This window comes from Hemitrygon akajei, chromosome 17, assembly GCF_048418815.1.
Source record: "Hemitrygon akajei chromosome 17, sHemAka1.3, whole genome shotgun sequence".
Taxonomy (NCBI): domain Eukaryota; kingdom Metazoa; phylum Chordata; class Chondrichthyes; order Myliobatiformes; family Dasyatidae; genus Hemitrygon; species Hemitrygon akajei.
In genome coordinates this window covers 18,858,873-18,871,226 of record NC_133140.1, presented here as the reverse complement: position 1 = coordinate 18,871,226, position 12,354 = coordinate 18,858,873, and the positions used below count along the sequence as shown (strand labels likewise).

Sequence of the window (12,354 nt, the reverse complement as noted above, 5' to 3'; positions counted from 1 at the left end):
CAGCTGAGCCAAGGTTGAAGTTTACTCTCTGAAACTAAAATCCGTGGCACAGACTTTTACTTTGACTTATTCTGTTCTGGATTTCAATTTGTAGAGTTGCCTTGAGTTTTCATCCTGCATCCTGTGTTTTTTAAATTCAGCTTTGATAGCATGAAACTGTTTGGTAATCTGTCTTTGTTTTGATCTCTGATTTTCATTCTAGTTTTTCATTTTTTTTTTGAACTGCAGGCACAACACTGTAAGGTCTATAATCTACAAACCATTGGCACAAGGTTTCTGTCATAGAGAAAATGGTTATTTTTTAATTTCAGTTCAACCAACTGATGAGCCAACTAATCTTGGTTAAACTATGCAGTAGAACCCAGTTCTGTGCTATTTCCTAATTCCTTGCTAACTTACTGATTTCATTCTTCATTTTCTTAAATTCTAGGTATGGTCTTTAGCTGCTGTTGCTACAGACTCCTTCCTTAGTCCACATCCAGATCCTGATGTAGAGACACCATGGGCACGGCATCCATTTGGCAGGCACCTTCTTGAATCGCTGTGAGAATGAGTTTGGTATCTAATAAAGTAATGGCAAAATTGGCAAGTGTTCAGAGACTTAAAATCACCAGAAGCATGATTGCATTCAATCACTAAGCAGGAAGGCTATGTGAGAAACCCCTTTGAAACTATAATAAATGCAGGAAAAATCAAAAACTTCATATTTTTCAGGAACATTATGAATGAAGCGTACTGCTTCTTTGTAATTTTTCAACTATTATTCATTTGTATCTGAAAATTAGGCATCTTTGACAAAGCCAGGATTGTTGTCCATCCCTCATTTCTTTCAGGAAGAGAATGGCCTTCTGGAACAGATGTAGTCCCAGTGGTGAGGAGCTGCAACTATACAGGAAGACAGCATTCATTCATAAAGCTCTTTGAAAATTAAGTTTTAATTGACCTGCATTTAGTATTGTCTTTTACATACCTCATGCATCCTTACTGTTTAATGAAGCTGGTTTCAGGTAATTTAAGATGTAGTGAATACATAGATCTGAGTGCTTGTGCAGTGTTTTTTAGTGTCTTGTCCTAATTCACAGGAAGAAAGCCTATACTTATACAGACCCTTTTGCATTCACAGGAATAAGAAGATTTGTTACTAATTCAGTACTTTTGCAGCTTTATTGTTATTGTCAATGAGCGAGTATGATCTGTGCATTATCAAGTTGCTTATTGCAGGGTCTTGCTTGGCACCCATAGTATTATCACAAGCTGGTGAAATAGCTTCCAGTAAATTGAAATATTTCTTTGCTTTGGTTTTCACTGCACCCCTTCCTTCAGAAGCTGGTGAGTTGGAATGGGGTGCCATTTCCTCAGATGAAGAAGCTCTGAATCTAGATGATGAGCGTTTCTTCAACATGGGTGTGAATCCATTCAGACCGTAACTGACATCTGCAGTGGATGTTGCCTTTTATTTATTATAGATCCACTGGTGAACCTAGCACCTTAGCATTAAATCTGATATCTCCTGGTATGTTTAGCTTGGTGCCATGCAGTGCATTTGCTCCTTGAGCCATGTGGAAAGAGTGGGATGGGGAAAGAAGATGAAATTTTAACTTCCTATTTAAAATCATCCTAATTATTATAATTTTTAATTTGTGTCAGGTCTGGTGATTTAAAACAATCAAATTCAACATGTGTACCTTAGGCTTGGTCAGATAAATGCTTTAATAATGTAAAGTGATTAAATATATCTCAAGTTTTAAATGGTAGGATAAGCTAAATGTGGTAAATGCATGCCCTCATCTGTACTTAATCATAGAACTTATTCAGCCGATCAGGGAAGCATTAAGCAGTGACTGTTTATCGGTACTAAGTAATTTTTAAGTATAGTTCTTCTTGCAGTCATTTATTGATGTGTTGTTTTTTCCACAGCCTGACCCACTACAGCATGATACACGATGTTCAGACTCTAGCGATGCTATGCTGTGTATTTGAGGCCCAGTCCAGGCCTCTGGACTGCTATAGCAGCATGGGCACACAACTGTACCAACGCAATTCTATCTCCACTCCCTTTCTACATTGCGTAAGCCTGTATTTACTGTGTTCTGGTCCAGAATCTGTCCCACTTAAAGCTTTGACTTATAGATATAATTAGGTACAATTGAGGTCAGTCTTGCAGGCTGATCTCTAGTAGTCTCTGTACTGTAGGCAAGGATACTTCGAGATGAAATTCTCATGAAAATTGCATGTGCTGATGGCAGGAACAAGATTCTGATGTGTTGTTGTGCATTGTCCTTCCTTTGGTTATTGAACTGCTTTTAATAAAATTGCCTGGAGCCTAATCAATTTCTATAAGCAGACACTTGGCCGTTGAAGTGATAGCAGATTTCTCCACACTGAGCAGTTCCTCCCACACTAAGGATCCTGTTTTTGTGTGATCACCAATCCTGTGTACTAGAGCAGAATTGGGTTGGTGTTAAGTTTGTACCTGCCTGGGGCATGATAGGCATAGAACTCTTTGGGTTAGACTGGGAGAGCACTAAACAACTGATTTTTCCATTAATGATAAAAGGAGCTTAAAGATACAAAATCTGTTTACTTGTAGCATTGAGTAAGTTACTGCAACACACACAAAATGCTGGTGGAACACAGCAGGCCAGGCAGCATCTATAAGGAGAAGCACTGTTGACGTTTTGGGCCAAGACTGCACGTCAGGACTGCACGAAGGGTCTCGGCCCGAAACGTCGACAGTGCTTCTCCTTATAGATGCTGCCTGGCCTGCTGTGTTCCACCAGCATTTTGTGTGTGTTGTTTGAATTTCCAGCATCTGCAGATTTCCTCGTGGTTGAGTAAGTTACTTCTGTGTTTATCTGCAACAGGTGGTGTTGAACATAATTTCATGTTTTCTGAATATTATCTGTGGCAAATTTAAGCAAATTCTGGTTCTCAGTTGCAAGTTTCCAGTGAGCATTTTATAAACTAATAGTGTCAGTGTTTCTTTACCCTGCTCTGTAGACTGTTCTAAGAATCTTTTTTTTTTACCTCAGTCAGGCTATGCTTCTTCAGGTTCCTATTCAAGCACATCTGAAACTATTGTTGGGTCCAGTGGATGGAACATAGGTAAGATGCTTCTGTAAGGTATTTGAGAAGGAATGGAACAGCAGTTGGCATATTTGTAAAGATTGCCCACCTGAGAGGTTCCTCAGTAATTGGAAAAGGATGCTCAGGAAGCCATTAGGAACAAGATTGAATCAATATTAAGAATTTTCTGCAATGATATTAATAATTAAACGAATTAAAGCCCTTCACTCAGTATTTATATCACTGTATATTCTCCAGAAATGCCCCTCTATCCAATTGTATATCACAGTGTAATCTCTACAGATCTATTTCTGTCTTGTAGTGTATCAGTATCATTTTACAACATACTATCCTATATTCTAGCAATTTGTACTACACCCCATTCTAGGTACAGTATATCCATTTAATTTCCCAAAATATCAAATCAAATTTAATTATACAATCATACATAGATAAAGCCAAATAAAACAGCATTCCTCTGGGGCCAAGGTGCAAAACGTACACAGCATGTTCAAAATAACGAGCAAAAAAAACATATTCATGAATAAAACATATATAGGCCAAGACTCTGAGCAACACGTTCCGCAAGTCTCCCACTGGTGCTCAGACTGTTATTCCACTGATTGAACGCTGGAGGGCAGCTCCAGTGGGAGAGGCCAGCCCCAACCAAACACGGACACCATGCTGCACTGCCCTCAACGTTTCCTCACCTGAAGTTCATTGTAGGCAAGCCGATGGTTTGAGGCCTAGACTTGGCTAAAACCGAGGCTACACAGCTTTCACGTCATCTGTCCTGCCACCAAGTAGGGCAAACGGGCCTGTGGCATCTTACCATATCAATGCCCAACAAGTTCTTGTCACCGCAGGAGAAACGTTCAAGACGATCACCACAGTTGCATGCTGCCTTCACAAACCAACTCCAGTGCCTTTGAGCAGCAGGCAACAACATGGTCTGCACCCAGGTCAGCTCCTCCAAACCCAGTCCGTCTGCTCTGCCATCCCGGCTGGCTCCTTCTCCGACAGGCCAGCCAGCTCCACAATTGGCACTAATCCAGCTACTGCAATCAATGAGCAGCTCACTGATGGAGTAGTTCTAAAGGTGGTGATAACCTGGCCTGAAGGGGCAATATCAGTACTACAGGACTGCTTTGAAAACACAAAGTGGAGAATATTCAGGGTGGCTGCTACCTATGGCAACCACATTAACATTGAGGAATATGTGGACTCTGTGACCATCTACATAGAGAAGTGTACTGAGGATGTTACCATCATGAAAAACATGGGTGAGGGCCAAATGAAAAGCCATGGCTTACTGCAGAGGTCTGTACCCGGCTGAGAGATCATGATGCTGACTATAGATTGGGGGATGTGACAGCTTTCAGCGAAGCAAGAACTAAGCTTTTCCCCCTCCATCAGGAAGGCAAAACAGGAGCATTATCAGAGAATATACAGCCGCTTCTGCGATACCAGAGACATGAGGCACATATGGCAGGGAATTCAAAGGATTACACACTACAAGTCTACCCTGCGCATCAGTGACCAGGATGCCTCACTCCCCGACAGGCTGTATGTCTTTTATGGCTGGTTTGACGCGCAGAACAAAGCGCTGGTGAGGAAGGCTTCGTTGCCCGCAGGAGAGCAGACAGTCCGTCAGGCTGAAGCCAAGGTGAAGAAGACACTGGCCAGAGTCAACCCATGCTAAGCTGCGAGGCCTGATAATATACCAGGTCGAGTTCTGAAAGACTGCGCAGCCCAGCTAACTGATGTGCTGACAGATATCCTCAGCATCTCTCTGGGCAGTTCATTGTCTTGTCAGTTTTTCATTATTCCAGTGCCAAAGAAGGTGACAATAAGCTGCCTAAATGACTATCGTCCAGTGGCATTAACATCAACCATTATGAAATGCTTTGAGCAGCTGACCATGGACCACATTAAAGTCTTACTTCCGGCTACATTGGACCCTTTCCAGTTTGCTTATTTTCTCAAAGTGATCCACTTACGATGCAATAGCCTTTGCCCTCCGCTCTGTCCTGTCCCGCCTGGAAAATGGAGACTTCAGTTCGGTGTTTAACACCATCATACGCCAGAAATAGTGGGGAAACTGTCTTTGCTGGGCCTCAACACCTCCCTCTGCAATAGGATCTTGGATTTCTTAACAGAAAAGCCACAGGCTGAAGGAAATTGTTCCAAGATCAAGCAGAGCCTGTGGGAAACACCATGGTCCCAGTAGCTAAGGTGGATGTGTCTGACAGTATCTGTGGTGATTTTAAAATCACCAACCCAGTACTGAAAGTAGATCAATGCTCTCTGCCAGGATAGAGTATATCTTTACAAACTTTCTGGAGAGAAACACTTCAGCAAAGTGGACTTAGCTGAGGCCTACTTACAGATGGAGATGGAAGAAGAGTTCAAAGTGTTTCACTCACAAAGGGCTTTATTACCATAATAGGCTTATTTTCAGAGTAGCATCTGCACCTGAGCTCTGGCAGAAAACTATGGACCAGGTGTTGTGAGGCTGCCAAAGCACTCTGTTACTGCACAGTATCATTGTTACCAGTCAGGATGACAAAGAATATCACCAAAATCTCAAGGCAGTGTTAAGAAGATTAGAAGATTATGGGCTCAGAGCACGATGTGACAAGTGCAAATGATGGTCACACCATTGAAGCACAAGCATTATACAAGAGTGCTGAAAAATATCAAGCAGGGGTGGATGTCCCAGACCAAAGAACATGTCACACAATTTGCCAATTACTCTAATAGGTTCCTGCCAAGCCTGGGTACAGTACTCTATCCCTTAAACTCATTACTGTTGATCAGGAAGAAATGGCAATGGACAAAGCAGTGTGAGCTGGCTTTCCTAAAGACAAAGAAAATGGTGACATCCACACATTATAATCCATATCGTTCATTGAAGCTTGCCTGTGATGCCTCATCTTATGGTATCCATAGCCTTTGTGTCATATTCCTTTACCACCGCAGAGAAAATTTGTCCAGAGATTGACAGAGAAGCCTTAAATTTGAATTGGCACGTAAAACATTTCAATCAGTACCTGTATGGGAGCGAGTTTACCCTTATTATTGATTATCAACCACTAGTGTCCATTTCCACTCTATAGAAGGGTGTTTCACTACCAGCAGCAGCACAAATCCAGTAATGGACTGTTTCTTGGAGGACATAATTACAAGATCAAATTCAAGAGGATACCTAATAATGGAAATGCTGATGGATTGTCCCATTTACCCTTGGAAAAGGAATTCCCTGAAACATTTACAAAAGAGGACACTCCTTGTAATGTATTCTCCCCAATGCAAATCGAAGTCTCGCTGTTACGGCAGAGATGTGACAATAAAGACCCTACACTATACATGGCAACCCAAAATAGTTGGAACATGCAGCAGTAGGTCCAGCTTGCCCATTTTAGCAGTGCTGGGATAAATTTGCCCTTGACAGTGGTTGCCTTATATGGGGATTCAAAGTTGTTAAGTTGTTATATCATCCAAGCTGAGAGCTGAAATGTTGGAGGAGCTACATGCCGGTCGTCTAGGTGTGGTCAAAGTGAATGTGTTGGCTTGAAGCTTTGTCTGGTGGCCTCAGATAGATCAGCAGATCGAGCACCTCGCCATGCACTGTTTAGGATGCCAGCACGTTCAGAAGATGCCAAGAGCATCCTGGGAGTGGCCTTCATTTGGCAGAGGATTCATGTGAATATCTTGGTAATGGTTGATACTGGTACAAACTGGCCAGAAAAGGTCTCAATAGCCTCCAATACAGCCTCACACACTGTTGATGTGTTGAGCAACCTCTTCTCAAGGACGGGTGTTCCAAATCACTTAGTTGGTGACAATGGACCACAGTTTGTTATGGAACAGTTTCAGTTATTCCTGAAAAGGAATGAAACAAGACCTATAACATCCGCACTGTACCACCCAGCTACAAATGGCTTGGCGGAAAGGTTTGTCCAGAGACTAAAGGATGCACTAGAGCAATGTTAGTAGAACACACTACACTGACACTGAATCAGAAGCTCACCAATTTCCTCCTTGCACATCGCAATGCAGCACACTCCACAACTAACAAATTACCAGCTTTGCTGTTGCTGAGTTGTCCCTTGCTCTCATGCTTGGATCTCCTCAAACATAATGTCAAAAGGAGTATTCAGAACAAACAGCTGAGACAAATTCAGGGCTTCTTAAACAAGGAGGTTTGATGTTTCACTACTAGAGAAGTAGTCCTGGCAAGGGACTACAGTGGTGATCATAAGTGGGTACTAGGAAAGATTAAGGACAGAACTGGACCACTCATCAACACAGTGTGGATTGCGTGTGATATCACCTGGAGAAAACACATTGATCAATTGAGGAGAGCAGAATCAATTGTTAGAGAAGAAAGGTGTCCAGAGCTGTCAGCACCACTTACTGTCCCAGAGTCAACTCCTACAACCACTACAGAGGAGGCCCCGGAACCTGAAAGTATTTTACAGCCACAAATCTTACCTACCAAGCAGAGTGACCCCCCCCCCCCCGTCAGAAAAGATGTTATCCCACAAGAATAAGAAATCCTCCACAGTGGTTAAATCTTTAGGCCTGAATAGGATAATTTAACATTTACTAGCTATGGACGTCTATATAGTAATTGTATTATATAGTATACTGTGTCTACAAGATGACCAGAGAGCAATACACTACATATTTGAGTTGAGATTCATTCTTTGTTGAGTTGGAGTTTATAACTAAGCAGGGAGGAGTGCAGTGTGTTTAATATTTCTTTGTAATTTATTTTTTTATTGAAGTTCATCAAACAAACATTTCCATAAGATGTATTTCAGACATTGTACATATATATCATATAATCATATATATCACAAATCTCCACAAAGTATTTATCTGAGGTATACACTTATAGAAAAGCATCAAAATAAAAAACAAGCAAAAGGAAAACTATGTACAAGTAGGGAGTGATCTTTATTTTACAACAGATTCATTGATTTGTGAGAATAAAATCAGGCCTGTGAGGCATTATGTAGTTAAACCATTTTTCCCAGTATGAATCAAATTGTTCCAGCTTATGATTAACAGATGCTGTTATCTTCTCCATTTTGTAAATGTCCATTGTAATTTCCATCCATGTATTTAAAGTTGGGCTCTCCTGTGATAACCATTTCCTAGTAAGAGTCTTTTTACCAGCCACCAACAGTATATTCATTAAATATTTATCTCTTTTCAACCATTCTTGAGGTATATATCCAAAATATATGGTCTTACTCTCTAAGGGTATTTCACATTCAAAGATGTCCTGTAGGGTAGTATATTTCAGTAATATTTGGATAAATTTATAAATATATTGTTTGATTAAGCATTTAGTAGGGGATTTTACTTTTCCACATATTGATTTGGACTCCCATACTTTTAAAGGTCTAGATGGATTACAGTTTGTAAAATATGTTCAGGAAAGTTTTCTGAATCAATATATAGAGGTACTGACTAGAGAGGATGCAACATTAGATCTTCTATGAGGACACAAGTTAGGACAGGTGACAGAAGTGTGTGTAGGGGAATGCTTTGGTTCCAGTGATCATAACACCATTAGTTTCAACTTGATCATGGATAAAGATAGATCTGGTCCTCGGGTTGAGGTTCTAATCTAGAAAAAGGCCAAATTTGAAGAAATGAGAAAGGATCTGAAGAGTGTGGATTGGACAGGTTGTTCTCTGGCAAGGATGTTGTTGGTAAGTGGAAGGCCTTCAAAGGAGAAATTTCGAGAGTGCAGAGTTTGTCAGGGTTAAAGGCAAAGTGAATAAGAATAAGGAACCTTGGTTCTCTAGGGATATTGGAACTCTGATGAAGAAGAGAGAGATGTATGACATGTATAGGAAACGGAGCAAACAAGGTACTTGAGGAGTATAAAAAGTGCAAAAAAAACTTACAGGAGGGCTAAAAGAAGACATGAGGTAGCTTTGGCAGTCAAGGTGAAGAATAATCCAAAGAGCTTCTACAGGTATATTAAGAGCAAAAGGACAGTAAGGGATAAAATTGGTCCTCTTGAAGATCAGAGTGGTCAGCTATGTTTGGAACCAAAAGAAATGGGGGAGATCTTAAATGGGTTTTTTGCGTCTGTATTTACCAAGGAAACTGGCATGAAGTAAATGGAAATGAGGCAAACAAGTAGTGAGGTCATGGAACCTATACAGATTGAAGAGGTGGAGGTACTTGCTATCTTGAGCCAAATCAGAGTACATAAATCCCCAGGACCTGATAGGGTATTCCCTTGGACCTTGAAGGAGACTAGTGTTGAAATTGCAGGGGCCCTGGCAGATATACAACTTTGTATTTAAAATGTCGGTATCTGCGGTTGAGGTGCTGGAGGATTGGAGGATAGCTCATGTTGTTCCGTTGTTTAAAAAAGGCTCTAAAAGTAATCCGGGAAATTATAGGCCAGTAAGTTTGACGTTGGTAGTAGGTAAATTATTGGAAGGAGTACTAAGAGATCGGATCTACAAGTATTTAGATAGATAGATAGATAGGGTAGTAAAGAGAGCTTTTGGTACATTGGCCTTTATAAATCAAAGTATTGAGTATATGAGTTGGAATGTTATGGTGAGCTTGTATAAGGCATTGGTAAGGCTGAATTTGGAGTATTGTGTGCAGTTTTGGTCACCGAATTACAGGAAGGATATTAATAAGGTTGAAAGAGTGCAGAGAAGGTTTACAAGGATGTTACTGGGACTTGAGAAATTGAGTTACAGAGAAAGGTTGAATAGGTTAGGACTTTATTCCCTGGAGCGTAGAAGAATGAGGGGAGATTTGATAGAGGTGTATAAAATTATGATGGGTATAGATAGAGTGAATGCAAGCAGGCTTTTTCCACTGAGGCTAGGGGAGAAAAAAACCAGAGGACATGGGTTAAAAGTGAAGGGGGAAAAGTTTAAAGGGAACATTAGTGGGGGCTTCTTCACACAGAGAGTGGTTGGAGTGTGGAATGAGCTGCCAGATGAAGTGGTAAATGCCGGCTCACTTTTGACATTTAAGAAAAACTTGGACAGGTACATGGATGAGGGGTGTATGGAGGGATATGGGCCATGTGCAGGTCAGTGGAACTGGGCAAAAAAATGGTTCAGCACAGCCAAGAAGGGCCAGAAGGCCTGTTTCTGTGCTGTAATGTTATATGATTCTATCGTTCATTTACATAATTCGTTATGGGTTAAGTAACAGTTAACATTTCAGGTCGCTGAGGTTTCTTCAGAAGTGGGAAAAGTTAGAAATCAAATAGGTCTTCAGTTGCAGAGAAGGCATGGGGTAGAGGAAATATCCTTTTGGTTTAATATGGCGCGACGAGAGTGCCCCGGCTGCTGTGCTTCACGTCTGTGAACTTCGCAACAATTTGCCCCACTAGTACGGCGAACTGAATACCAAGGCTTTGGGTTTACCCTGGGGTGTGCTGGGGTCTTGGATCTAAGGACTCGATTTAGGTCGGAGTGCTGTTGTTGCTGTTCCTGCTTGCTTTAATGTTTGTGTTATTTGTGTTTTTCCTTTCCCTTTCTGTGCACATTGGGGACTAGTCTTAATTTTTAAAATTGGGTTCTTTCACTTTTCTTGCTTTGCAAGCAGACTAGTTTCAAAGTTGTATAATTTAAACACTTTGATAATAAATTTACTTCGAATAGGATGAAAGCCAAGAGGGACTAAGTAGCACAAGTGCTAGTAATGTTGGTTGAGAGAGAGTAATAAAGGCTTGTTAATTACAGCTGATATGTCTGGAGGAGGATGAGAACTATTGAACATCTTGAGGAGGAAGTACAAAAAGCAAAGGCCAACAGCTCAGTGGAAGCAGGACAGAGAATTAAAGATAAAGGCCGTTGGAAGCTCAGGCTATAATTTCACAGTTGCTGGAGTAACAAATCTATCTGACAATTCTTCATTATCTGAATGACTTCAAACTGTTATAAAGCTCATTCTTGTTGTTTGTGAGTTGTCATTTGCAGTCAATACACTATTTTGCAGTTCTTAACAAAAGTCTGAACTGCAAAATTTAATTTTGCCATAGACAAGCCATTGGGCTATATGGGAAGTGATGTCTGAATGTCATCATATGCTTCAGCAACAATTCAACAGGTCTCAAATGCAATTTGTGATTCTGCAGCCTGTTACTCAGTCCATTCCAGCATTTCACATTTGTGTCTTAGGCCAGAGGTTATTCTTTTAACTTTTCATCTTCTTTCTGAGCTGAATCTGAATGTCTAAGCACAACAAAATAGTGTCATGAAAGACCACAGTATGATCCTGAGGACCTTGTTTCTCTACATCAGATATTCAGGCAATGATATTAGGTGATTTAAAATATTAGCCAGTTAGTGATTGATCTGTTGCCTCCAGTTAATCTATTAATTGTAATACCAGAGTCCATGGTATTACAGGAAAGATACTAACGTGGACAGAAAATTGGATAACTGGCGGGAGGCAAAAAGTGGGAATAAAGGGAGCTTTCTCCAGTCACTAGTGGTGTTTCATAGGGTCAGTATTAGGTCCATTACTTTTCATGTTAATGATCTGGATGACAGAATTGATGGATTTGTGACGAAGTTTGTTGACGGCACAAAGATAGGCAGAAGGGCAGGTAGTGTTGAGGAAGCAGGTAGTGATTAAGTGATTGGGAAAATGAGTTGCAGATGGAATACATTTAGGGAAGTGGATAGCCATGCATTTTAGTAGAAGGAATAAAGGCCTAGACTATTTTCTAAATGGGACAAATTCAGAAATCAGAGGTGTAAAGGACTTGACGAAGAGTCTCGACCCGAAACGTTGACTGCTCCTTTCAACGGATGCTGCCCAACCTGCTGAGTTCATCCAGCTTTTTTGTACGTCTGGATTTGACCACAGCATCTGCAGTGCACTTTGTGTGTAAAGGACTTGGTAGTTCTAGTGCAGGATTCCCTCAAGGTTAACTTGCAGATTGAGTCAGTTGTACGGAAGGCAAATACAGTGTTAGCATTCATTTCAAGACGACTAGAATATTAAAACAAGGATGTAATGCTGAGCCGTTACAAGGCATTGGTGATACTGCATGTGAGGTATTGTGAGATGTTTTGAGCCCCATATCTAAAAAAGGATGTTTTAGCATTGGGGAGTGTCGAAAGGAAGTTTATGAGAATGATCCTGGGAATGGAAAGGTTAACATATGAAGAGTGTCTGATGACTCTGGGCCTTTTCTCACTGGATTGTAGAAGAATGAAAGGAGATCTTATTGAAATAACTGAATATTGAAAGGTGCCGATAGACGTGGAGAGAATG

At 40.9% G+C, this 12,354-nt stretch overlaps 2 protein-coding genes across 5 annotated transcripts in view; one reads left to right on the top strand and one right to left on the bottom strand.

Moving 5' to 3' along the window:
• The window catches only part of LOC140740521 (Y+L amino acid transporter 2-like), a 186,421-nt gene that overhangs the window by 24,301 nt on the left and 149,766 nt on the right, over positions 1–12,354 (bottom strand). The window lies entirely within an intron of this gene.
• Positions 1–12,354, top strand: part of wdr59 (WD repeat domain 59) — a 104,499-nt gene that overhangs the window by 75,820 nt on the left and 16,325 nt on the right. For all 4 annotated transcript variants that reach the window (XR_012101874.1, XM_073069736.1, XM_073069735.1 and 1 more), the window contains 3 exons: positions 431–543; positions 1,918–2,068; positions 3,033–3,105. Coding sequence is in view for 3 of the 4 variants with exons in the window: in XM_073069736.1 (XP_072925837.1) it covers positions 431–543; positions 1,918–2,068; positions 3,033–3,105 (337 nt within the window). In the remaining variant the exon portion in view is untranslated. The remainder of the gene's footprint in view (positions 1–430; positions 544–1,917; positions 2,069–3,032; positions 3,106–12,354) is intronic.